Source organism: Myiozetetes cayanensis, unplaced genomic scaffold, assembly GCF_022539395.1.
Source record: "Myiozetetes cayanensis isolate MyiCay16 unplaced genomic scaffold, myiCay2020 scf13, whole genome shotgun sequence".
In the NCBI taxonomy this organism is placed as follows: Eukaryota; Metazoa; Chordata; class Aves; order Passeriformes; family Tyrannidae; genus Myiozetetes; species Myiozetetes cayanensis.
Genome location: NW_026086937.1, coordinates 23,437,830 through 23,461,180, shown reverse-complemented (window position 1 = coordinate 23,461,180; position 23,351 = coordinate 23,437,830). Strand labels below are relative to the sequence as shown.

Below are 23,351 nucleotides of genomic sequence, written 5' to 3'. Positions count from 1 at the left end.
GTTTTGAGTCATCTTTACCATATGACAACGTTTGGTGAAGAGGGTCTTTAAATCTTAGAGCATTTCTAATTCAGTCTTTCCTGCAGTCTTCCATCCTGTAGCACAATTTCCAAAAATCACTAAAATATATAAAATCATCCTTTAATCCCAAATATGGCGAAACACATACTCTGTGACACAGTACAATTGCCTAACATCAATAAAATGGTGCTTCTCATGCTGCTGCAATCCAAGAACTTTTTCAGATTTGTGGATGTGTACCTTTATCAGTCTGTAATGGTTCATCTTTGTATCAGCTAGTTTATCTACTATTTCAGTAACAGAACCATCTCATGACATGTAAGAACTTGGACTATGAGTATGTTATTAATATCAGCTGACTCATTATGTGTTTTCACGTCAGTCTTTGCAAAGAAATATTTTGTAGTATGAAGACGGACCATGTGTCATAAAAATGACGATCCAGAACTAAGACAGATATCTACCCATAACCTGAGTCCAGATTATGAAGTGTCTCAACCATTTTAGTAAAATATTAACAGAGGTTGTGGGTTGTTATAGTAAAATGAGAGGCTGCATTGAAGGTAATTTCATTTATGGACGTTCAGAAAATTGACATCACGGTTGCAAGGACATATAAATAACCAGCACAGGGCATGTTGGATCAACCACAGGAACACTGACAGGAGCGTTCTACAGGCTCAGCCCCTCTAACGGCACAGCAGAAACTGGATTTTGCAAAGTACACTGAGAAACTCCTTTTTATGAAGCAGTTCTGAGAACATCTGAGAGATTTTATTTTGCCTTCAATTGTGTTTGCAATTCCTTTAAAGAAGGATGTGCACGGGAGGTTGTGCCAAATGCCTGGGAACCGTTCTCATCCCCCTGGCTGTGCTCTGCACCCTCGCTAACATTTTGTTGTTTTTCCCTGGAGGAAAAGTGGCTCAAGACAATGCACACATTACAAAAGAGGTCTGGTACTTCGGAGGGATCTTGGGATCCGGCGTATTGGTAAGTACATGAATTCAAACATACCTACCTTCCCCCTGCCCCCAGTTGTGACTTGCATTGTTAAATTTTCTCAGTACTGCAAATTCCTCTTTGATAAACACATAAGTCATCCAACAGTTTGGCAATAAGTAACTTAATCTAGTGATAAGAAAAAAATACATAGAACTGTTATATCTAAAAGAAGATGTAACTTGAATTAATCCCAATTCAAACTGTATTTCTGTTATTGGTAGATGATCTTCCCTGCCTTGGTATTTTTGGGCCTTCAGAATAATGATTGCTGCGGATGCTGCGGTAATCGGAGTTGTGGGAAGAGGTTTGCGGTAAGTGAAAGTAAACATGGCAAAAGAAGTAAAAGCTAAATTGTTACCAATATTATACATGTATCTCCCTCTCACAGTCATTGAGAGACCAGACAGATGCTGTCTCAAGTGTGGGACACGCAGCCCTGCCATTTGTCTGAGTGCTGAGAAGTGGAAATAGCAGGCTGTAAAAACTGTATTATGCCTCTGATGTTGTGCCACAGGTACTACAAAGTAAAAAGCCTTGTTGCTTTTTCTGTCTCAAGATAATCAGTTACTACCACAATTAAAACTAATTTCTTAAAGATCTGCACTTTTTTGTTTTGCAGAGCATAACAGTTCTCTTTAGACATTTTGTGCTGGCAGTTTTAAAAATTACTCTGGTAGTTGGGCATTATATTCCCAGCTCCCTGCAGACCAACACAATGGCTACAAGTGCTTCAGAATTCAAGCAGGGCATTAGTTTTTGCATTATTTACTTACATATTAGTAAGTAAAAATGAAAATGCTATAATAGAAAGCCAGAAAAATAGACATACTTTCCAATCTACCCCGACTATACTACTAGAACTGACAGTGATAAGCACTTGTGAGGACATAAAAGTATACTAATATGAAATCTGAAGGGAGACTTGGGAAAGAAAAATATAATTTTTTGGTCCAAATGTGACCAGGATATCAAAGCTAACTTGTAAAGGGATACTGTAGATTTTTTTTTTTTTTAAACGCTCTGAGTTGTCCAAGGCCTCAGTCTTGCTTGTAATCTGAGAAAGACATAGGCTGAAGGGGAAAGGAAGCCTGGACAGGAGGGCCCAGAGGGCAGCAGTGCCATCTGCTGCCAGCGCCTGGCCTGTCCTCCTAAGGTACAGGATGTCAGTGTTGGGAAAGCTTTGACGTACCAATGCAAGTATGCATTACACATTTATTATGCAATTGCAAACTAATATGTTTTAGCTATTCAGGAGTTGACTAATTGATCGTTAACAGCTGAATTTAGGGAACTTACACTGACATTAATAGGGTGCATTTCATTGTTTGAGTAAGAAAAAAATAACATTATTTTTCTCTTCATCAGATGTTTTCTTCTATAATATTTGCTGCAGTTGGAGTTCTGGGAGCTGGATACTGCTTTATTTTGTCAGCAGTAGCCCTAAACAAAGGCCCTATATGTAACACTGGAAGTAGCTGGACCTACCCTTTCAAGGATGGGTAAGACAAAACAATCAGAAAAAAAAGAGTATTTTAAGTTTGTGACATGATTCAACTTGCAAATTCGTGGTACAAAAATGGGAATTACACTGTTTGCTTAAAATACAGAAGCTCTTGGAAGCGCCACCAACACAGACCAACACTTCATAAGGATCTAGAACACGGATGATAGCAAGTACAATTAGAACTACTGAGTTTCAAAGGAGCCAATAAAGAGAAATGCACAGCCTCCTCCTAGATTACTCCTGGGATGACAAGCAGTATAAGGGGATAAATTCCACCTAGATGAATAGAACGTTATGAGACACATCCCAGAGTCTTGACAGACTGATGTAGTTGCCAAGCCACTCTCCATCATACTCAAAAAGTCCTGGCAGTCAGGTGAAACCCCAGGTGACTGCAAAAGAGGAAACATTGTCCTCATCTTTAAAAAGGGTAGAAAGGAGGACCTTGGGAACTACTGACCTATCAGCCTCACCCCTATGCCTGGGGAGATCATGGAACAGACCCTCCTGAAAGCTGTGCTAAGGCACGTGGAAGACAGGGAGGTGATCTGGGATTTGATGGGTGAACTGTTCGATGGAGAAGAAAGTGGTTGGACAGTTGCATCCAGAGGGTAGTAGTCAGCAGTTCAGAGTCGTGATGGACATCAGTGACAAGTGGTGTCCCTCAGGGGTCCCTACTGGGACCAGTGTTATTTAATATCTTCATTAATGACACAGGTGAAAGGATCGAGGGCATCTCAGCAAGGTTGTGGATGACAACATGCTGAGTGGTGCAGGTGACATCTGAAGAACAGGGCCATCCAGAGGGGCCCGGACAAGTTCAAGAAGTGGCCCAAGAGAATCTCATGAGGTTTAACAAGATCAAGTGCAAGGTCCTGCACCAGGTCAGGACAACTCTTGGTATCAGTCCAGGCTGGGAATGAACAGATGGAGAGCAGCCCTGGGAGAACAACTTGGGGATGCTGGTGGGTGAGAGGCTGGACCAGCCCAGTCTGTGCGCTGGGAGCCCAGAAACAGGCCGTGTGCTGGGCTGATCCCACAGCGTGGGCAGCAGGGGAGGGGGGATTTTGCGCCTCTGCAAGAGGTGGAGTAAACTCATCACCTCAGAACCTTTAATGCAGTCTGCCTCAGTCAAGAGTGACCTGGCAGCATTTCTTGCATAATACACCACAAAATTGTAGTTCAGATTAAAAAGAAAAAAAAACAAAAAACAAAAAACAAAAAACAAGAAAACAAGAAGTATAAAAGTGTATGATATACATCATTTGTTCATGGACCAGCAAGGGCTGGAAACCAAGTCCCTTTGTCTCTTTCTGGGAGCCTTTGGAAAAATGTGCTCTGTTTCAAACATAGTTTTGGTTGCAGTCAAGAAATCACCTGACAAGAACACAAACAAAACAGCACTAAGAATACACAGAGGAAATATTATAAGTAGTTACACAGTTCACAATTAAATCAAAATGCAAAGGTAAAAATTATGGAAAATACTTTGACCTTTTAGATGAGGCATGTAGAAGATCAAAGGCTGTTCTTTTCAGCTTGGTGGGCAAGAGGCGACTTGTCTTGTAGTATTTGATGGTTTAGTTTTGGTAATTCAGTTGTTTTGATTTTATTTCAGTGTACTTCCTTGTTCCCAACTGTAGTTTGAGGTAACGGATTGCATGCCTGACTACTCCTCCATCCTCAACAAAAAATGCTGTAATCAAGTAAAAGCAGCAAAAACACCCCTGGCAAAACGCTTGCACAAATAACACCCATTTGGCACAGGCTTGACTGTGATCTTTTAACGTATGAAAAATTTGCCTCCAATTGTTCCCTTCTGATGCCTTGTCTTTTCAAATCCAATTGAAGCAATTATCTAGAAACTAACCTGAAATCACGTTCTAGATATGTAGCACCAGTGTGGCAATGGAAATTCTTGCCAAAGTGAACAGAGCCTCGGCCATCAGACAACAGTGGCAACCCCTCAGCTTTGAGAGACCCATCACTTTGTGAACTAACAGTCTTCTTCCTGTTTGTTCTCCTGTAGGAATTACCTCACTGACCATGAACTGTGGAAGGAGTGTCAGTCACCCGAAAATATTGTCGTATGGCACCTGACCCTCTTCTCCTTGCTGCTGGTCATGAGTTTGATCCAGGGTGTGCTCTGTGGTATTCAGGTGGTGAATGGGCTGTTTGGAACCCTCTGTGGGGACTGCAAATGCTGCGGATGTTGTGGGGTGAGCAACTGATGGTTCTGTTATTTTGTGTACTAACCAGTTATACGCACATCTGACTAGCTGACAGTCTGAAAAACTAAACTAGCCTTCATCCAGTGCCACAATCATGCTTCCTAAAGTACAGCCAAAAGCCTACACTGCTGCCGCTGAGAAATAATAAAAACCTTTCAAAGTCACAGCAACTAAACTACCTCCATGTTTTTATTCTTCCAGGGAGATGGAACTGTCTAAAGAATATGAATATTGCACACAATCCTCCTCACTTGGGAGGATCCCTTCTGCAGCCCTCCACAGAGCAGCCCTGAGATGCACTGGCTCTGGCTAAGAAGATGAGAATGATGGGTACTTCCTTTCACCAGCGTTACAAAGCCCTGACTCCCTTTCTAGCCTTCATGAAACCCCTCATCATGGAATAAAATAAGTGAAATTCAACTCTCCCATTCATATTTATTTTTGTAAAACAGCTTCCATTTTAAAAGAGCCTATTCTCAGGCAAAATAAAATTTTGGGTTACAATTTGTATTCAGGTCAGTTAGGTAGCTTGTAACTCCTCAAAGCTTCCAACCTACACGAGTGCAAATGCTATTTATTAATCTTTTTTGCAGAAGTTCAATTTAGCTCAATTTATGCCAATTTATGTTTGGCATAGTGCTATGAAAGAGACAGGAAAGACAATAGAGAGCTCAAAGGCAAAAATACCTTTTAGAAAGAACTTTTAAAACTTTAAAAGAAAAAAGCATTTCCCAAAGAAATCAAGAAGGAAATAAGAAGGATTGGAGACATTTGAGGGGTTAAAATCAACTGCTTCTACACCAAATTTCTGAAACAAATTTTCACAAACTAGCTTGCCAGGCTGGATGTCTCAAGGCTTCTCAGTATTTGCCATATCTGTTCCCTAAAATTTTCCTCCTGAAGTAACGATTCTGTGTCCTGTGCTTTCAGAAAATTTATTTCATGTACTTTGCATCTATGCTAGGCATAAAAATCTCTTTACAAACAGCTGTCTGTCCCACTTGTTCTACTGCATTGCGCAGGAATTTGGGAGTACCCTTTATATCGCCACCCACTGCGCAATCATCTCACATCTATTTCATCTGTGGTGAGCAGCTGTCCTGCACCTCATCTCGCATTTGTCTTGTCTTATTTATACGAAGCCTTTGGGGACATGGAATGTTTCTCATTAGCATTCAACAAAAGGATGGGTAGCTGCATAGTATACAAATTTGATATATTAATAAACAGAGTACATAAATCTTTGTGGGACATAGGATAAGAAATAACAGATGGCAAGCTATGATACCTAAAACCAAAACAAATGGGTGCTTCAATTAGTGCTTCCAAGAGACATCCAACTACACGGTGGTTTTATAACACGAGCTAATACACAGGAGATACTGACACAAGGCACACACGTTTCATCCTATGATCCAGACTGCATTCACACCTTGGCCTTGAGGTGTATTAGACAAGGGAAAAGGAGTCGAACCGGCAGCTCAGCTGAACTCGCACTTCAAAGTGGCAACAATAGTATTCCCAAATCTCTTCAGTTACGGTTAACACCCGAGGCTCTCCCCTAGCACCTAATTTAGTGTCAGTTCTGCAGTAATTGGAGATTGCGGTGTGTTTTTACTGATCCAAATGTCCAGTAAAATCAAGGAAAGGGACTGATCATAGATCCTTGTAACAGAGAACAAAATAACAGACCAGTGGTACTTCTGGGAGTGAAGTCACACATAAAGAGAGTGCAGTGCTAGGCAGGAACAGAAGGATGATGGCAAGACAGAAACCACAACCAGGGATAGGATGATGGCAAGACAGAAACCACAACCAGGGATAACTGAAAGTGTTAAAACAGACCTCAGGAGCCCTGACCAACTTGAACACCACACTCTGTTGCAGTGTGTACAAATATCAACATACATAGAAAAATACAGAAGTAGAAATCCTAGCAGCAGAAAGGGAAAATATTAGTATTGTTTGTAAAATCTGAAGTGATGCCCATGCTAGCTGAAGCTTCATTATTCACCCATAAAAACTGGCTGCTTAGTGACTGAATGATTAGAGTACTGAGAGCACAACTTTGACATTGTGTGGTACTGTTTCAGCCAAGAGCTTATTTAAAAAGAAACACGGCAGTTATTAAACAACTCAGATTACATGGGGAGTGTACACATGTGATTTGGAGCCCACACACTTCAGCGTGTTAAAACTGCTGCACAGCTAAAGTGTCCCTGCACAGCTGAAGTACATATAGTTCACAGTTCTCTTTATTGATAATCTCCAATAAATAGACTGCAACAAAATGATACATTAACCACACCACAGTGTCACTTGTCAGGGAATGATGCATTATTTAACTGGCAACTCTTCGCAAAAGGTTCATTTCTAAAATAGAGAAGTAACATATACAAAGTTTAAAAAAAAAAAATGCTCAACCCAGAACAAGGGATGTTTTCTAACATCATTCCAGTCTTGAAAGCTCATTACCTGTTCCCAGATCAACTTTAGCTCTCCTTCATGGATTCTACATTAGTCACAGTATAACAGTGGCAAACTCTGGAGCAACCCCCGCTGTCTGAGGGTGGGAAGGCAGACTTGTTCCATTACACGGATACACGTGGGGTCTTTGCCGCAGGGGGTAGACACTGGTATTACAGTAATAAACACGAATAAGAACCCAGATAAAACACCTCTGACCTTTTTTCTTGCCAAATTACTTTTTCACTGGATCAGGATGCACTGCTTTACGGAAATCACAAAAGCTCTACCAACGCAATGGCACTTTCTTATAGATAGCTTCACCTGCGAAGCAGCACCGTTACCCTCCACCTCTCATTGCTAATTTGCTGCAGGACTCTTTGGTAAGATACAGATTGCTCCCACCTGTGCAGCCTAACAATCCAAACAGAAAAGAATCTTTAGTAGGCACTGAAAATTACACCATTTACTCATTAATTGTGCTAGTTAGAGTAATTTAGGGCATTATTTGGAAACAGGTCTGTGCAGAAAGCGGCACCAGTAAACGTCTCTCCCGCTTTGGCCCGCAGCACTTTGCCTCCCGCGGGGCCGAGAGCCCGCTCGGCGCCTCCCGGGCAGCGCGGGGCGCTCAGGCCACGGGACCGGCGAGACCTCCCACACGTTGGACCACGATCACAGCCGCCTTCTCCTACCAGCTGCCTTCTTCTATCTGCTGCCTTCTCCTACCTTCTGCCGGCGCCGCTCCACCGCCCTGGCCCCACTCCCGAGCAGAGGGCGGGAGCTGCAGCCCCGGCCCAGCCGCGCGGAGCAGCGTGAGGGGCCTCGGGCGGGGCCCACCTTCTGCCAGGCCCCACCCTCCCGCTCTGAAGCGAAATTGTGAACAGCTGTTTACGAGGATTCTTGTTTTCTGAAGAAAACGAAACAAAGCCAACCCCACCCTAACACAGAGTCTTAATTTTTCTGGGAAACTGTGTGTGACTCTAGCCATCGTGCTTTTAGGAATGATGAGGTACCTGATGGGGACACGAGCAGTGTTAGTGGTTGAGGGAAGATTGAGTTTTTGGGGACCAGCTAAGAGAGATTGTAACTGAATTCCCACAGTGAAAATACCATTGCCAGTATTTTCATATACCATACGCCCTCCAGACAGGACTCCATGGAATGCCGAAGCGATGTGGGGACAGCCGCAGTGTGGACAGGCCTCTGAAAGGACGGCGTTTTCAGGACATGCCAGCCTCAGGAATCCCTCCCGAATGAGTGGTTTTAGCACAGCTCCTGGGTAACAACACCCAGGAGCAGCAAGACTGCAGCGAGCATGGCTGAGCCGCTTGGAAGGAGAGAGGCCTTCTAAAGTCTCGTGAGCTGGTAGCATTAGGAACAAACTGAATGACCTTTACAAACACACATACACTATTTCTGCCAAAGAAACTTGATTAATACTCCTGAGTAAATAAAGCATGAATTAGCAATCACGTCTCCAAACACAGTCAGAAGCTAATACACTTGGCATTTATATTTGACTGAGGCTCCAGAGCTTTATGTAAATGCAAGATACCGTTAAGACACATTCTAACAATTTTAATAAATTATAGAAGAGAATGATTCAAGAAAAAGTAGTAATTAATAGTAACAGCTGAACTGGATCTTGAATGACTCATGTCACGTGCCCTGAAGTAATGACCAGACATTCAAACAGAAGCTCAGGATGTTTACGTTTCATGGCTTGTTCCTAAGAAAGAAGACAGGTATTTTCTTAATGCAGAATTTAAGAAACTTCTTGAATAAGGGATTAGACTTAAAACAAGGCACTTTTTATGCCCCCCAAAGCAGCATTTAACAGCAAATGGACTGAGTGCTAAAAGATTCTGCTTAGAGGTAACAATATTAAACAAATCGTAAACTAGCGCTTGTGCTGTTAGTGAACTATGGTGCCACTAAAAGAAACAGGTAATGGTGGCACTGGGGAGCATGTTATAAGCATTCCAAGTAAAACTGTAACCACCACTAACAGCCATAACAACTACTAATAAACTGAAACATAATGGTAAAATAACCATTTGACTTGCTAAGTACTAATATTTTAATTCAGAATTTATGCCTTTTTCACAGATTAGTATGTCTGCACCTTTATTCCAAGCAGTGTTGTACAGTTCCCTGGGAAGCACGTACTTAAAACCTGCCAAAAAAACAAAACCAAAAACCCAACAAAACAAAACATTTAAAAAAACAATATGCATCCAAAATCTTTCAAGTTCATTTGTATTTGTTTTTCATGTACAAGATCAAAGAAATAATTTAAAAAAAATTCCCAGACTCAAACCCTGGATACTACAGTTTGATCTGATTGTTTGATCTCATTGCTTTTGATACATACAATCTACTGCAAGTTACTAAATATTATAAACAAATGCTCACATGTCATATAACAAAATGAAAAAAGTAAATAAAATAGTTAAAGAACTAACATGTATGTGGATGTATATATTAAGAAACAAGTTTATTTGAACACCCACCCACATTTTTATGTAATTAAAATAGACATTTAAATCCTTCCCTTCCCCCAAACAGCATTTCTCAAAAAGTCAGATCCAATCCCTCCCCAAGTTACACTCTAACAGTATTACCAGAATACAAACTGTAATTAACAACATCCCATTACTTCAGTATCACCAAGACTTATGTATGCCACCCTCAGAGATGGTCACAGCAAAACTGTCCAGCTGGCACACTGGTTGTATTAATACTAAAAATAGGTAGTGTACATTTAGCACAGTAAATGTTCAAAACCTCATATAATACAGTGAAATATTGTCAGCAATAAATTTATTTTCATATTACATGTGTTTTGAATACTGAAAAGTTCTGCCACAACCCTGTTTAAAGCCAAAACCTTTTTAAAAAAGAGGACGTTGAAAAACAGATTTTGCTGTCACTACATTTCATCTGATACACCCTCTCAACTGCAAAAATTAGAAGCTGACAGCGTAAAGAATCACTTTTAACTTAAGCACAATTTGCTTCATGATTGAGTAAAGATCTGACCTAAGATTCTGGCAGCTCTTTCACCCTGAAGTGTTGTTCTGCACAGCACCCTCCTGTTTCAGATCTGCTGCTGGTTTATTATTGAAGTAACACAGAAACACAGTTTATGATTGCTTTACCATTTTAAGGTCTGCACCAAGACACTCAACCACCAGAAACACCAATAAAAAGGAATCAAGCTTGCAGGTTCACAATTCTGGCAAATATCTGATATGACTTTACTAGAAAGCTGCATCAGTTTTCCCTATAGGAAGCACAGCCTTCAGCTGATGACAGTACATGGGGCGGGGCAGAAATCAGCATTCACAACAGCCCAGAGCCAACCAGCTCGGAGTATCTTTTATTATGACAAACTTACATGTTCAATGGTGCAGACTTGCTAGCAAATGAACAAACTGCATTCTCTAACCATAATCTGCTGATGAGCACTGTCCTCTGGATAACACCAGCACTCAGATCGGCAGCTGCTGCGGGTCCTCCCAGCAGCGACAGCTATCAGCTCCTCACACCAACTGAGCAGTGCTGGCAACCTGGCCTTGCATGTTGGCCAAAAGATCTCCAATTCTTTACCAACACCAGTCATGGCACTAAAGAACAAAGCCTTAGGATCATCTGTTTTTCATTTAGGCTGACAACCTGAAGAAATTCTTAAAAGAGAGAGATGAAACCTAATTACAGTAATATTAGCAGCCCTGCCCGGTGCCCTGTTGGTTAAAAAGAAATTTTGTGCTATCTCAAAAGTTAGCACTAGCAAAAATAATTAACACCCCCCCCCAAGTAATAGCTCCTCCAAAAGAATAAAAGAAATGCAATGCCCATTCAGTAATTGAATTCTGTGTAGACACAACCCTGCTGTAACATCTTTTTCTATTAAAAAAACCAAAAACAACAAAAACAACCAAAAACATTTTAAAAATCTTTTCCCTATGTAATAAAACTTCACAACTGTAGGTCTTTGCCTTCCATCTTTTTTCTAAAATGTCGATATGTGTGCTTTTTATTTTTCATCTTATGACACCACATACAGCCAGCAGTTCACCACAAATAGAGTTGTTATTGAGTGCTTCTGTTTTTCACTGAACACCAGAGATCCATTTGCTATGTGTCCCTGTCTGCAGCCACCCTTCCCAGCAAGGATTTACATTTTTTACCTCATCATTTGTCTTCCAAACCTACTCTGTATTACCACCACTTCATCTCTGACCTTTTCACTTACCTTCACCCAACCAGATGGAAAAAAGTCTTTAGTGATCAATATTCTGGTGCATCAGTAAGATCTTGTTAAGTGTTATCAGACATGGCAAACACACATTTACACTTAGTGCTACATGTCTTCTCTTTATATAGCCTGGATTAAGCTTAGAGAAAAGTTTTAATGCCTTTCATAAACATACCTATTTTTCCATATAAAAAAATGTAAATTCGTAGATTATAAATAAAATCATTTCAAAATATTTAAGAATTTTCAGGACTTCATTTGCATTTCAGGGGAACTGCAAGCTTAATGTCCTTGATGCCTTCTCAGTCCCAAACCTCTGGTAAGGAAGTGTTTGTAGGCTATATAATAGGTAGAAACACACAGCACACGCCTCGTGTCCTATGCACCAATTACAGTAAGTGAAAGACACAAGAACTAAGCAGCTTTACCAGGCATGCCCCAATGCTGCTTTAGCAGTACCCTGATAAAGTTACTAGATTTTTTCATGTATACAACTACATGTATTTTGACATATTCAGTTAAAAACATTACTGAAAACAGTATGAGCAAGGGGTTTTTCCCACTACATATAACATTGAGTTGTGCCACATTTTCCAGACCTGACTTTAAAAGAATATTTTTGCACTTAAGATGCCTGCCACAGATTTTATTTCTATAAAAAATTGTTTGTTCATGTGTTAAGTTACAAAATTGTAGTGCTTAATATAATAAACAGAAAAATCTAAGAATTTTTTTAAAATGCTTGTTTATAATACATTGCTTTGTTTTTAAAAGGCAGCAGTCAGTACCAGCCTGGTTTATTTTGCAACAATATTTTAGTGTAAAAATGTTGCTAAACAATTCTGGTACTTTCAGATTGGAAGTATTTATTTTCTGAAAACTATACAGTAATATACTGAAAAAAGAAACTGCTATAGTATTGTTTGTGCCTTTATAAATACATAATGAGAATTACTATGGCTGATACGGATCAGATTTAATCTGTATTCCATACAGCACAGTTAGTTACTAAGATCTAAAAAAAAAAAAAAATAATAAAAAAAAAGATTTTTAAGGCTTAAGTAAGTTGATTTTAAAAAGTTTCTGGTACTGTTGTCATAAACATAGCAGTAAAACTGCTCTCCTGGCCTGATGCTGTGCATGTTTTCTGAACCAACTGACCTAGTGGTTAGCTTTTGTGGTTCACAAAGGGTCTGTGATGTCAGTCAATACCCAAGAGACCAGTCAGGGACATGCACAAACATCAGCCACTTTCTGTCCTTAAAGTGAAACGTTCCTGCCTGGTCTGAATAGGTAAAGAAGTACAGAGATGTCTAAAGTAGTGTGCTTTTTTAAAAGAAATATATATGCATATATGTATATATATATGTGTGTGTGTGTGTATATATATATAAAAAATGTATTTTATATTTAAATTATTATCAATCAAATCCAGGCAGAGATTAAACTGATCATAAAGACGACGTAACAAAACTCATTACGGCAGTACGTTGTATCTCTTGAGGATTTTCAGATATTCTGCTTCTATCTCAAGAGGAATAAGAAATGTGAATTGCATTGTAGGCCCAATCAGCATTGCTTGATTACAGCCAGGTAAGGAAGGGCTCATTTTTGCTGAGTACTGACTCCACGTCATTGAGAATAGGGATCAAGTCTTCTGACTCTAGAGTCCCAAGATCAACATTTGTTCCTGGAAGACAGTCGAGGAAATCAGGGAAACGTGTTTGTTGTGGATTTATGTTCATTGTTGTCTGTGGTAAAGTTTCTCCTAGGAAAAGTAAAGAAGAACTTTTGAAATACCAAACTGTTCTTGTGGGTAATTTAAAACAACAGAATTGACTTCAAATTCAGACTCCCCCTTTCCCATGAACACTTGTGAGCCCTCCTATCCACCACATGAGACAGGAGTTACTCAAAATTGTATTTGCACAATGCATGTTCTTCTGAGAGTACATTTCACATCCTCGCTTGGCTCTCAAAATCACAAAAGGCCCTTTCCAGCAGTGCCCAAATCACCCAGCTCTGGCCTTCCACTTTTGAGGCAGGGCAGTTCCAAGTTTTTTCCCTGGTCTGCCTAAGGAGCAGCAGAGGAGCCTCATGCACACATCCATCCTGTTCTCTGCACCAGGGCAATGCTGTCCACGGGGAATAATTGAAAAACATGCTTTACAGCAATTTAGCTCTATAACAGTACTTTTTTTTCATAAATTAATAATAACAAGCATGGAAACCTTTAATAGAGAAAAATGTCACTCTCTGCATAATCTAGAACTTCTGATGACTTCAAAAGGAAGTTTAGGTGAGGAAGTGCTGAGAATTCTACCCTCTGGAAAAAAGCTTGTTGGTTTTCTAGCAATTTATTCCAGTATTTTAAACACCATGAGGACACTAATACAAAATAAATACATACCAAAACCTAAACTAGCAAAATACATTGTTTGAAGGCAAATCCAACTTTGCCACTGTAAGAGACGTACTAATGAGACTGGTTTCCCAGAGTTAGAAAATGCAGTGATTTGTACATGTAACCCAAGACCAGGTTCTTACTCCCCCTACCTTGGACAGTGGCATGAAAACAGAAATTAAGGCTCACATTTTTCAACTTTACTTATTTTGTTTAATATTAGTCTAAGGTAAAAGGGCAGATTCTGGACTTAAATTAAAGCTGAGAACCTTCTGGGCACCAAGCACCTTCTGGGCACCAAGCACCTTCTGGGCATTTCCTCCCACAGTGTCAGTCTGTTCTCTCACATAGGAAAGCCAGAGATTCTTGTTCAGTTATGCAATTACAAAGCATTACTAGTTATAACACAAAGTTATTATTATGACTATACTTTAAGCTAAATCAGAGTATTCTACCTGTATCCATCTCATCTACGTTGCTGAGGAAATCTTCAGGTGTTGTTGGTACACTGTAGCATCCTAATCCCAAGCCACTGTCTGAACTCTGTTCCCTGGAATGGTACGGCCCACTGTAAATTGAAAAATGAAAAAGTCTTAGTAAACATGCTCTGGTAGACACAGTCCCAGAGCACAGTGTTGGAAGACAGCATAGTAGGTTCCATTTTAAAGTTAGATACTGAATCATTAAGCCTCATTCTCAACTGTTGGCCACTGATTAGCCAACATCATAGTTTGGTCACATCAGCCCAAGTAACAAAGCAATTGCAGTGAGGCCACTTGGACGCTCCTAAATTTTGAAATACACACATATGTATATATATGTGTGTATATATATATATATATATGGGTTTTTATATATATATATATACACACACACACACACAAACAGTTCTGATAGCCTAAATATAAAATAGAGTGTATTAATTAATGGATAATATTCTACATAATGTCTTCTACATACCCCAATACTACAGTTAAAACCATCTGTTCCACTTTATTAATTTTTCTTGAAGCATAAACTGAAAGATTTTGGGTCAGCCATTCAGCCACATCCCCTGTTCACAGTGAATGCAAAAGAAGATGATATAGGAACTACTTTAGAGATATAGCTTTAACAGTCTAGAGAAGGCAACAGAAGCAATTGCCTAATGAAGAAGGAACTTGCCTGTTCAAGAAAGGATCGGATCCATTATTTGTAATAGGCCTCATGTCCTGTGTCATGGCAGGGGTGTTCACAGCTGTCTGAACTGGGACCATGTTTTCTGAGTCCATAGGAAGTTGTCTGCATAGAGCAGCTTCCTGAAAAGGCAAATAAATATACAAGAAGGATTATTCCAACAACTCAGAAGTACTGCAGTCTTGTAACAAGTGGCCACGTAACATACACACAGAAGGAAAGTAGTTCTGAAGGATGTCACTGATGATTATTTGTTTACCCTGATTTGAAGAAAATCCTGATGTAGACAGACAGCATCTCTCACACCCACCTGTGCTGGATTAAAGCCCCACAGAACCTCTGTCAGTTTTTCCACATCTGGAAGCCAGTCCCACAGTTCAGCAACCATAAAGTACTTAACATGTTAGAAGAAAACCACTGGAACCAAGGCTGTGACCCAATAATCTTTAGGACGAACCTTCTGCCTAATAATAAGCATCTGCCTCACGACCTGTCTCATGTCTGCTGTCTGCAGGATGACAAACAAGCAATCAGAGACAAAGGAAACTTGTTTCACAACTCTTCTTTAAATTCTTCCAGCATTATCTCTGCAAAACACCCATGACATCTAGTGGTGAAGAGTTCTATACAGAGGTCGTCTGGCTTCAGCAGGATGTTCCAAACAAGTAACCCAAGACCTTAAAATAATCAAGCTAGATCTGTTTTTAACCTAATTTCTCAACTTATTTTTTTAATGAAATAAGCAAAGTAAATACTTCATCTAAATCCTAGTAGAAAACTTTTCCCCCTGAATCAGTCATTCATTCTCCCAAGTAGAGAAAGGATTAACAGGTTGTTGAGGCTAGAATATGATGTTTTACTATGTTTTCAATTGATTTTTTTCATTGAGGAGGAGTGGCCTGATATCTTCATGAATGATGTAACAATTATTCATTGGGAATTAACATATATTGGCGCCCATTAAGGTAGTGTTTCCTTTTATAATAAAATTATCAATATATTTACTGATAAATTATAATTTACATTAGATGGTGTCATTATTTAGCAAGTGTTAAGAACAAACTGTCTGAACATTCTTAATAGCTTGTGCACCATAGGTAATGTATATGATTACATTTGTCAAGTGACAATTCTAATGGTGATGTTTCTATTTAGAATTTAATCAGCTGGAGATTGTGAGAAAGTACAAACCTCAGAGAATGGGCAGGTGTCTTTTTTAATGGTCTACACGCAGATATTCTCAGCACTTTTTTAAAACAGAATAACAGCTGCCACCACACAAGATTAAGACAGACTTTCCAAAGCAAAACACTTGTAAGCTGAAAAGCCTCCAGCACCCTAAAGAAAAACTCACACCATCATTTACAAAATCTAAGTTCCCGTCTGCTTTGTTGCGAGAAACACAACATTTATTTGATCAACTTGATCTACTTGATGACATATACTTGATGACATATGCTTGATCTACTCTCCCTTGGGGAATGGTGTGTCACCTCCTTTGTCTTTATTTCAATATATTGCATGGTGCTTGTAATATTAACTCCATGGGTACTTTAAAATGTGGAACAGCAGACTCCTGCACATTGGAGTCAGATTTGACTGGGGAAGAAGAGAGAGCACTGGCACCATCATACATGACGTATGTTCCTCCTCTACTGCAGGTCATTTGTTTGGAAGTCACACTGCAGTTTTAGTACTGCTGCAGATGTCAGATTCCTTCGCCTCTTTGACATTATAACAGCAATGATCAGCAGTAACAGATCAACTACACAATGCCCAAAGATGCATGATAGCCTGTTGTGTCCTGTTCTCTATTCTAAGCATGACTACAGGGTTTTTAAGAAGAATATTTGCTAATCCCCTATCCTAGATTAAAAAAGTCTGGCAAAAAATACCAGAGACTTCCCACACCCTCTGAGTAGCAATGTTATTACAGCCTCAGCCAGACTAATGAGCTCTCAGTCTTTGAAGGCAGAAGGGTCCCTCCCCTTTGACCAGCAGAGACAATCTCTGGCATTCAGCTGAGAAAGGACCAAATGTCTTCAATGATCTGCTTGGCACTATGGCATACGCTATTTTAAAAATGCTAACAGGACTTTCAAAATAAATAACAAAATAGGATAAGTTAAAAAACACCACAGTATTCTGACATCACAAAGCCATGTCAAAAAGTTTCAATCAGTAGTTATCTGCAAAACTCTTTAAACTTCACAGCACTGTGGTGAATTGAATGATTCAAAGCCTCTGAACACATTCCTGATGTAAAATCCTTTTCAGCTGTATGCTAGACAAATGCAGAAAATCATTGTCACATTTCCTGGAACTTTCCTTGGCAGAACTAATCTGAGCTCCATCCTTAGTTGCCAAACCCTTATTTCCAGCTGGAGGAGATGAGTGAGAGCATTTTTATATTGAGTTTACATTGCTGGTCGCTGCAATTCCTCTTTTGCCAGTCCTCATACTTAGGGTGGAAAGCAAGAGATGTAGGCCTTGCCCGTGCCACCAGTAAATCAGACCCTGGGCCAGTCTGTGCAGTGAAAGAATCACAGAGGGGCATTTTTCTCTTGAGGTTATAGCAGGCCAGTAAAGGTCTACTCTGTAAGGACGAAAGAGCAATAAATGTTCCTCTGCATCTTCCCCAACTGCTCCTTCAGCCTCTTCTGAACCCCTGTAACTTTCTGCGGATGCATTTATGCAGTAGGATCCCCTGGATCAGAAAGAAGCCTCTGAGAAGTGTTGCCTTTTTGAGACTATTTGTACCCTTCCAAACAGTGCAGGATGGCCCTGGTGCACACAGAGAAGTGCTGGGGCACCTTCCCTGCCCGACCTTTCAGAGATCTCTACCTGACATCACCTCTACCAACTTCCATTTCCAAGAAGCTCTTAAGCAGCAATCAGATTCTCTTTTTTCTTGGGAAAGCTGACAAAAACAAATTAGTAGGAAAGAACATTAACTCTTTATAGAATTACGGAAGTTAGTAAGGAAATCTTTAAGTAGAAGATGTCATATTGATTTTCTGAAACGCTGCCCTTCTCGCATGTACTCAATCTAGAGCTCTAGGGTTTCACATGAAGAGGAGGACAAAGAAGGAAACAAATTCCCTAAGCCACAAGCTCCCAGAGACGTGTTCTCCTCCCAGCTGGGCATGCTGCTCCACCTCATCAGCTGCTGCCAGGAATGGCTGTGGGGAGCCAGCAACTGCTGCTGGGCTGAAAGGTTTATGACCCTCCAAAGAATCCCTCCCCTCTCACTCAAACACTCTGTGCCTCCTCACAGCTGCTGGCAGCAGCGTACACACTTACTCAGCATTCTTCCCTTAGATAGGTTACACTAGAAAAGCAAAAACAGCGGTGGAGGATCAGAGTGGGAGTAACTGCACTTGGACACTGGCGACTCCAGAGGAGTTCATTGTGTCCTTCTCAGCTGCCAGGGTTCAGGATGCCCAGGTTACTGGCAGGAAGTTCACAGCATTCTGTTAAGAACAATGGATTTTGCATCTTGCTTTCCTCCCTAAGAGCTACACAAGTTCTGAAAACTTTCACAATGCAAAGTGATACTGTCCTGCTTCGTGCAACACGGAGCTCCAGCAAACAGCACAGAGGCAGCATATTACTGGGCACAGTAAGTTGGAGGCTTGATTGAGTACAGCACAGCTGCAGAGTGTTGGGCATGTATCAGTTTCAAAGTCAGCAAAGCAGGGAAACCAGCTGTTGTGTACAACTGTTTTGAAGCTTAATTTGCTCTTGTCCTGAAGCAAGAACAGAGACAAAGAGAGTAAAAATAGCTAAACATGTTGTTAGCATCAAGACGATGACTAAGCTCATACCAGATATCTCCACTCTCTTCCCACACCCATTTCTATCATGTTCTGAGCTCCTGATGGTAAAGGAGAAGGTATGCAAAAGACTTGAGACTACTGCCCATGTCAAAAACCACCACCTTGATCTTGTGAAAGTTACCATTTTTAAAGGTATTTAGAACTGTTAACTGCAGCATTTGCCAGGCCACAAATAATAGTATTCTTCTTGATAGACTATACTTCTTTCATGCTGTTGCTGAGAGAAACAGGGTTTTTTTTCACCTAAGGAATCTGATTAATATGCCATGCAAACACAACATCACTACTGGAGTCATCCATAACAAATGGAACACAATTGTTAAAACTTTATTTTTTTAGTCAGTCTAAAGGAAATTACATATCTATTTTGTACAATGTGAATCATTATATAGAGCTGAAACTTAAGAAATAAAACAATAAACAAAGCATCCACAAATAACCAACTCTGGCAAGTTTTCAGATCAGAGGTATTCATGTAAGATGTGAATGTGATTTTATTTTAAAGGCAAAGGGCGCAAATTAAGAGTTGGGATCAAGAACAACTCTGTATGTTCTGCCTTTATTTGCAGTGAAACACAAACATGGTTTCCTATGCAAAACCAAGCTAAACTGCCAATCAGTCAGTGGTAGTTGCTCTAGTTGCTCATGAACAGATGCAGCACAGAGTTTAGTTCTTACAAGACTATTAGACCCAGTAAGAAAGACTCCAGATGACTGATGACCATTCTGTGTTCTGTTCAGTGCTATTTTAGAGAAAAAAATGAAATTATCTATTTATATTAGCTTTTTGGTTATCCTTACCTAAAACCACGGTTAATTTTGACATAAAGTAACAGTGCTACTAACTGTTCTTGGCAAATATTTGGATGCATTGAACTAAAAGCTCTTGAACAAAGTAAGAGTATCCTTGGCGTTACCTGTCGCAGTAACTCCTCCTGACGCATCCGAATTCGCTCCCTCTCCATCTGGATTCTCTGGAGCCTCAGCTTCTGCTGCTGCTGCTGCTGCGTGGTCAGTGTGCCGGGCAGGGCCAGCAGCGCGGGGGGCTGCGGGGGGCGGCTCTGTTGCGGCAGGGCTGTGCTGGGGGGCAGCTGCACCGGGCTGTTCACCACTGCAGGAGACACAACAGCTCAGCGCCTTGCATAGGACTGGACTGACGTGTGCTGCTCACTTACAGGACAGAGTTATTAGAACTACTGTATCTGAAATTACTCCATCTGAGTCTGAGAACTACTCCATCTGGCAAGATATGCACTGGCAATTGCTTAATAAATGATTTTTAATGTTCCATGTGTATCAAACAAGAAAGCTTACAATATAGCAAGTATTTATATTCATCCTGGCATGTTCAAATATTTACTTAATGAGGCAGTAAATTACATGCAAGGGTTTTTAAATTGCAAATTCTTCCACAAATGTGTATATATAAGCTGTAAGCTAGCAAAACTGTTTTCAACTTAACATTTTCTTTATTGACGGATCTAAATTAATTATTGTAAGAACAACTACCAGCAGATTAACAACTGGAACTTTATCTGTTAGGGTATTCAGATTTGGAAATAACCCCACCATTAATTCCCCACCTTTGGTAGGATATTCCCAAGGTTCAGCAGGGAAAGAACTCCATAGATGGTAAGTGCAAAAAGGGACCTTTTATAAGCAAACCTGAGTTATACCCAGGTAAACCCTTTCACTCACTGAGAGAAGGCTGCTGCTGAGCAAGTTAATGTGCTTAAACTATTAATGTTACTTAAATCAACATCATTTTTTCTGATCAAATTCAGAATCTATAAATCAGAGCAGAATTCTCAGTGGGATGGACATTTTTATTCATAGAACTGCTATGAAAGAAATTGCAAGTCTGTGTAGATACACAGTCAGTCAGGTGCCACCACGCCATAAAGTTAAAAGGCACCTTAGACAGCAGGTATCATTTGGCTATGGAAACAGAACATCCCTTCCCTCTGGCAATGTTTCCCTCTCAGTAATAGGATTGGGAAAAACAGGAGGAAAATGAGACAGAGAGGGGAAACTCCATAGCCTCTGTTAGTACTTTTTAGTTTTTGAGTAAAATGTATTGGTTCACAGCAATGCAACCCAAAAGCCATCGAGAGCCACGGAGGGAACTGTTCCTTCTTTTCCTTCCACATCTTCACATTTCCAGTAAAAAACACACACAGTATCTAAAGCCAGTCTGGATTACAAGTGGGAGCCATGTACTGCTTTAAAAATTATTTGACATTTCTGCAAGGATTCTCTCACTAAACAACATAATTAACAGAGCTCTTACCTTTTAACAAGCATACCCCAGATATACTAAAATAGTCTCTAGAAGAGATACAGTATTTTTCTACCCAAAGGACTAAGATTTTTATCATCCTTTTTATCTTGCACTCCTTGTTCTTACCATGTGAGAACTAAATCTCAACTCATTTCTCAATCTCAAAGACCTGAATATATTTATGCTGTGCCTATGTCTGACCTTGGAGGATGTCACAGAACATGGGATTGTAAGAAATGGGTTGATTTTAGAGCCTGGATCAAATGTGTGATAACCATACAATTCAAAATGCTGAACTTCACTCACTTGGCCAGTTCCAAGTTAAAATCTTTATGCTAGCCAGTTTTCTGCCAGATCAGATACTGTCTTGTCTTTCTGCAGCTGCAGTAACCCTGGTGTGCAGGCATTCAGCCAGCACAAAAACTGCTCTGCTGTGTTTGACAGAAATATTCACATGTGCTCCTATCAAATCTGAATTAAATTTTTCCTCTGGGTGATCCAGGATCACACAGGTCCAGTATGTAGAGACTGTAGAATCAAATGACCATGCAGCTATATGATATTTTAACTGCAGTGGCAAATCCATCTCAAGAAATAATCTGAGTTAAAAGCAGTCCTTTCCATGGAGTCACCAGGGAAAATCTAACATCCAGAAAAATGAAGAAAACAGTAATAGCCAGTCATGCTGAACAAGCACATTGGCTCCAGTTAAAGGAGCTGGGAATTCAGAAAGGGACAGGCTGACTGAGAATGTAGGCTGGTGACCACAGGAAGATAGTGGTGAAAATTTTCATATTGTACACAACAGTCCAAGACTGTGAGGAACAGAACCACCTTAAAATTTTTGGTGACACAAAACCCTTGGGCACCTCATAGTTGTGTGAATGTAATGTTTGTTGGTATCAGGCATTTCCAGTGAAAAAGTCTGCAATTGCACAGGCAAGCCTAACACTTCTGATATTAAGCAATCCAAGGACACTGTGCAGACTCCTGACTTAACCAAGACAAATTTCTTCCTGTTTATGGTGCTAAGAATAGCATCCAGCATTGATATCCTTCAGATAAGCCAGGAGTGAAATACAGTGAATTGTCAAAATTTTAACTCTATGGTTTGTTCAGGACCCAGCTAGATTTATTACTGATGCAGATCAGGCCTAGCTGCATGGACCAGGAGTGGATTAGTTCTGGGCTATCTCTAGGGCCAGTCCGGGTCTAAAGGCAGCTTTATTACATGTACGTAGTGCAAAGCCCACATAAGAAATCCTTCTGGACCTTGTGGAAAGGTCAGGCTGTCCAGGGCAGTGGTGGAGTTCCCATCCCTCAAGGGGTTTAAAAGCTGTGTGGATGTGGCACCTGGGGCCCTGGGTTAGTGGTGGCCCTGGCAGTGCTGGTTTAATGGTTGGACTCAGTCTTGGAGGGCTTTTCCTACCCAAATGATTTGATGATTCTATGATTCTGTCAGACCTGGGCTAGATCTTCATACAATTTCACATACAACGCTATAGGTAACATCAGGTAGGTTTTGTTCTGCAACACGACCTACTTGGGCAAAACCAAAACCTGGCATCCAGGCAGAACTCCAGTCTCTTCAAAAAAATTGTGGCAAAGTGTGATGTTATACTTGTTACAGCACTAAGACTTCTTATTGCTTTAGCGCCTGGAATACCTTTAAGCATGCCTGATATGTCTGATATTGTCTAGATTTCAATTAATAGTGAATCTTTAAATACACTGGTTGCACTAAAAAGAATCCCAACAACAGAAAAACTACCCTTGTGGTATACACATAAGGAAAGCTGACATTGTGTCAGCTCCAGCAAGCAACTTAACAAATGATGACATTCTACAAATCTCTGTTCCTTATGATATAATCACAAGGCACATCTGTTGTGCTTTTTATATGGTTTTAGAAATGCCTGCTTTTATCTATATTTCAGTTCTGAATTTTGTGTTTGAATGGTGTGAGGAACATAATGGAGTTTGGGTTAAAAAAGAAAAATGCACCACTCTTACTCCAACCAGACTGCCCAGCACAGCCCCTGCTCTCCACACACCGACACCGTCAGACTGACCAGGGACCCCGACAGCTCCTCTCAGCCAGAGCTTTGGGCAGCCTTGGGACCTCGGGGCTGGTTTTGAGAGATTAGAAGGTAGCTAAGGAAAAAC

General features: G+C 40.4%; 2 protein-coding genes across 2 annotated transcripts in view; one reads left to right on the top strand and one right to left on the bottom strand.

Moving 5' to 3' along the window:
* The first annotated feature begins 578 nt into the window (after window positions 1-578).
* TM4SF4 (transmembrane 4 L six family member 4) lies at window positions 579-5,178 on the top strand. The gene is made up of 5 exons (XM_050308390.1): window positions 579-1,011; window positions 1,245-1,334; window positions 2,389-2,522; window positions 4,557-4,746; window positions 4,960-5,178. The coding sequence occupies exons 1-5, from the start codon at window positions 838-840 to the stop codon at window positions 4,975-4,977; spliced, it is 606 nt and encodes a 201-aa protein (XP_050164347.1). The 5' UTR covers window positions 579-837; the 3' UTR covers window positions 4,978-5,178.
* A 4,112-nt stretch (window positions 5,179-9,290) lies between these two features.
* Window positions 9,291-23,351, bottom strand: part of WWTR1 (WW domain containing transcription regulator 1) — a 41,857-nt gene continuing 27,796 nt past the window's right edge. The window contains exons 3-6 of the mRNA XM_050308388.1: window positions 19,822-20,015; window positions 15,054-15,187; window positions 14,345-14,457; window positions 9,291-13,253 (exon numbers count right to left, since the gene is read on the bottom strand). Of these exons, the coding sequence (XP_050164345.1) occupies window positions 13,069-13,253; window positions 14,345-14,457; window positions 15,054-15,187; window positions 19,822-20,015 (626 nt within the window). The 3' untranslated portion in view covers window positions 9,291-13,068. The remainder of the gene's footprint in view (window positions 13,254-14,344; window positions 14,458-15,053; window positions 15,188-19,821; window positions 20,016-23,351) is intronic.

Coding starts and splice junctions, on each gene's coding strand:
- TM4SF4 (XM_050308390.1), top strand. CDS start 838: ATGTGCACGGGAGGTTGTGCCAAATGCCTGGGAACCGTTCTCATCCCC. Junction 1,335..2,388: donor GTTGTGGGAAGAGGTTTGCG/GTAAGTGAAAGT, acceptor TCTCTTCATCAG/ATGTTTTCTTCTATAATATT. Junction 2,523..4,556: donor ACCTACCCTTTCAAGGATGG/GTAAGACAAAAC, acceptor GTTCTCCTGTAG/GAATTACCTCACTGACCATG.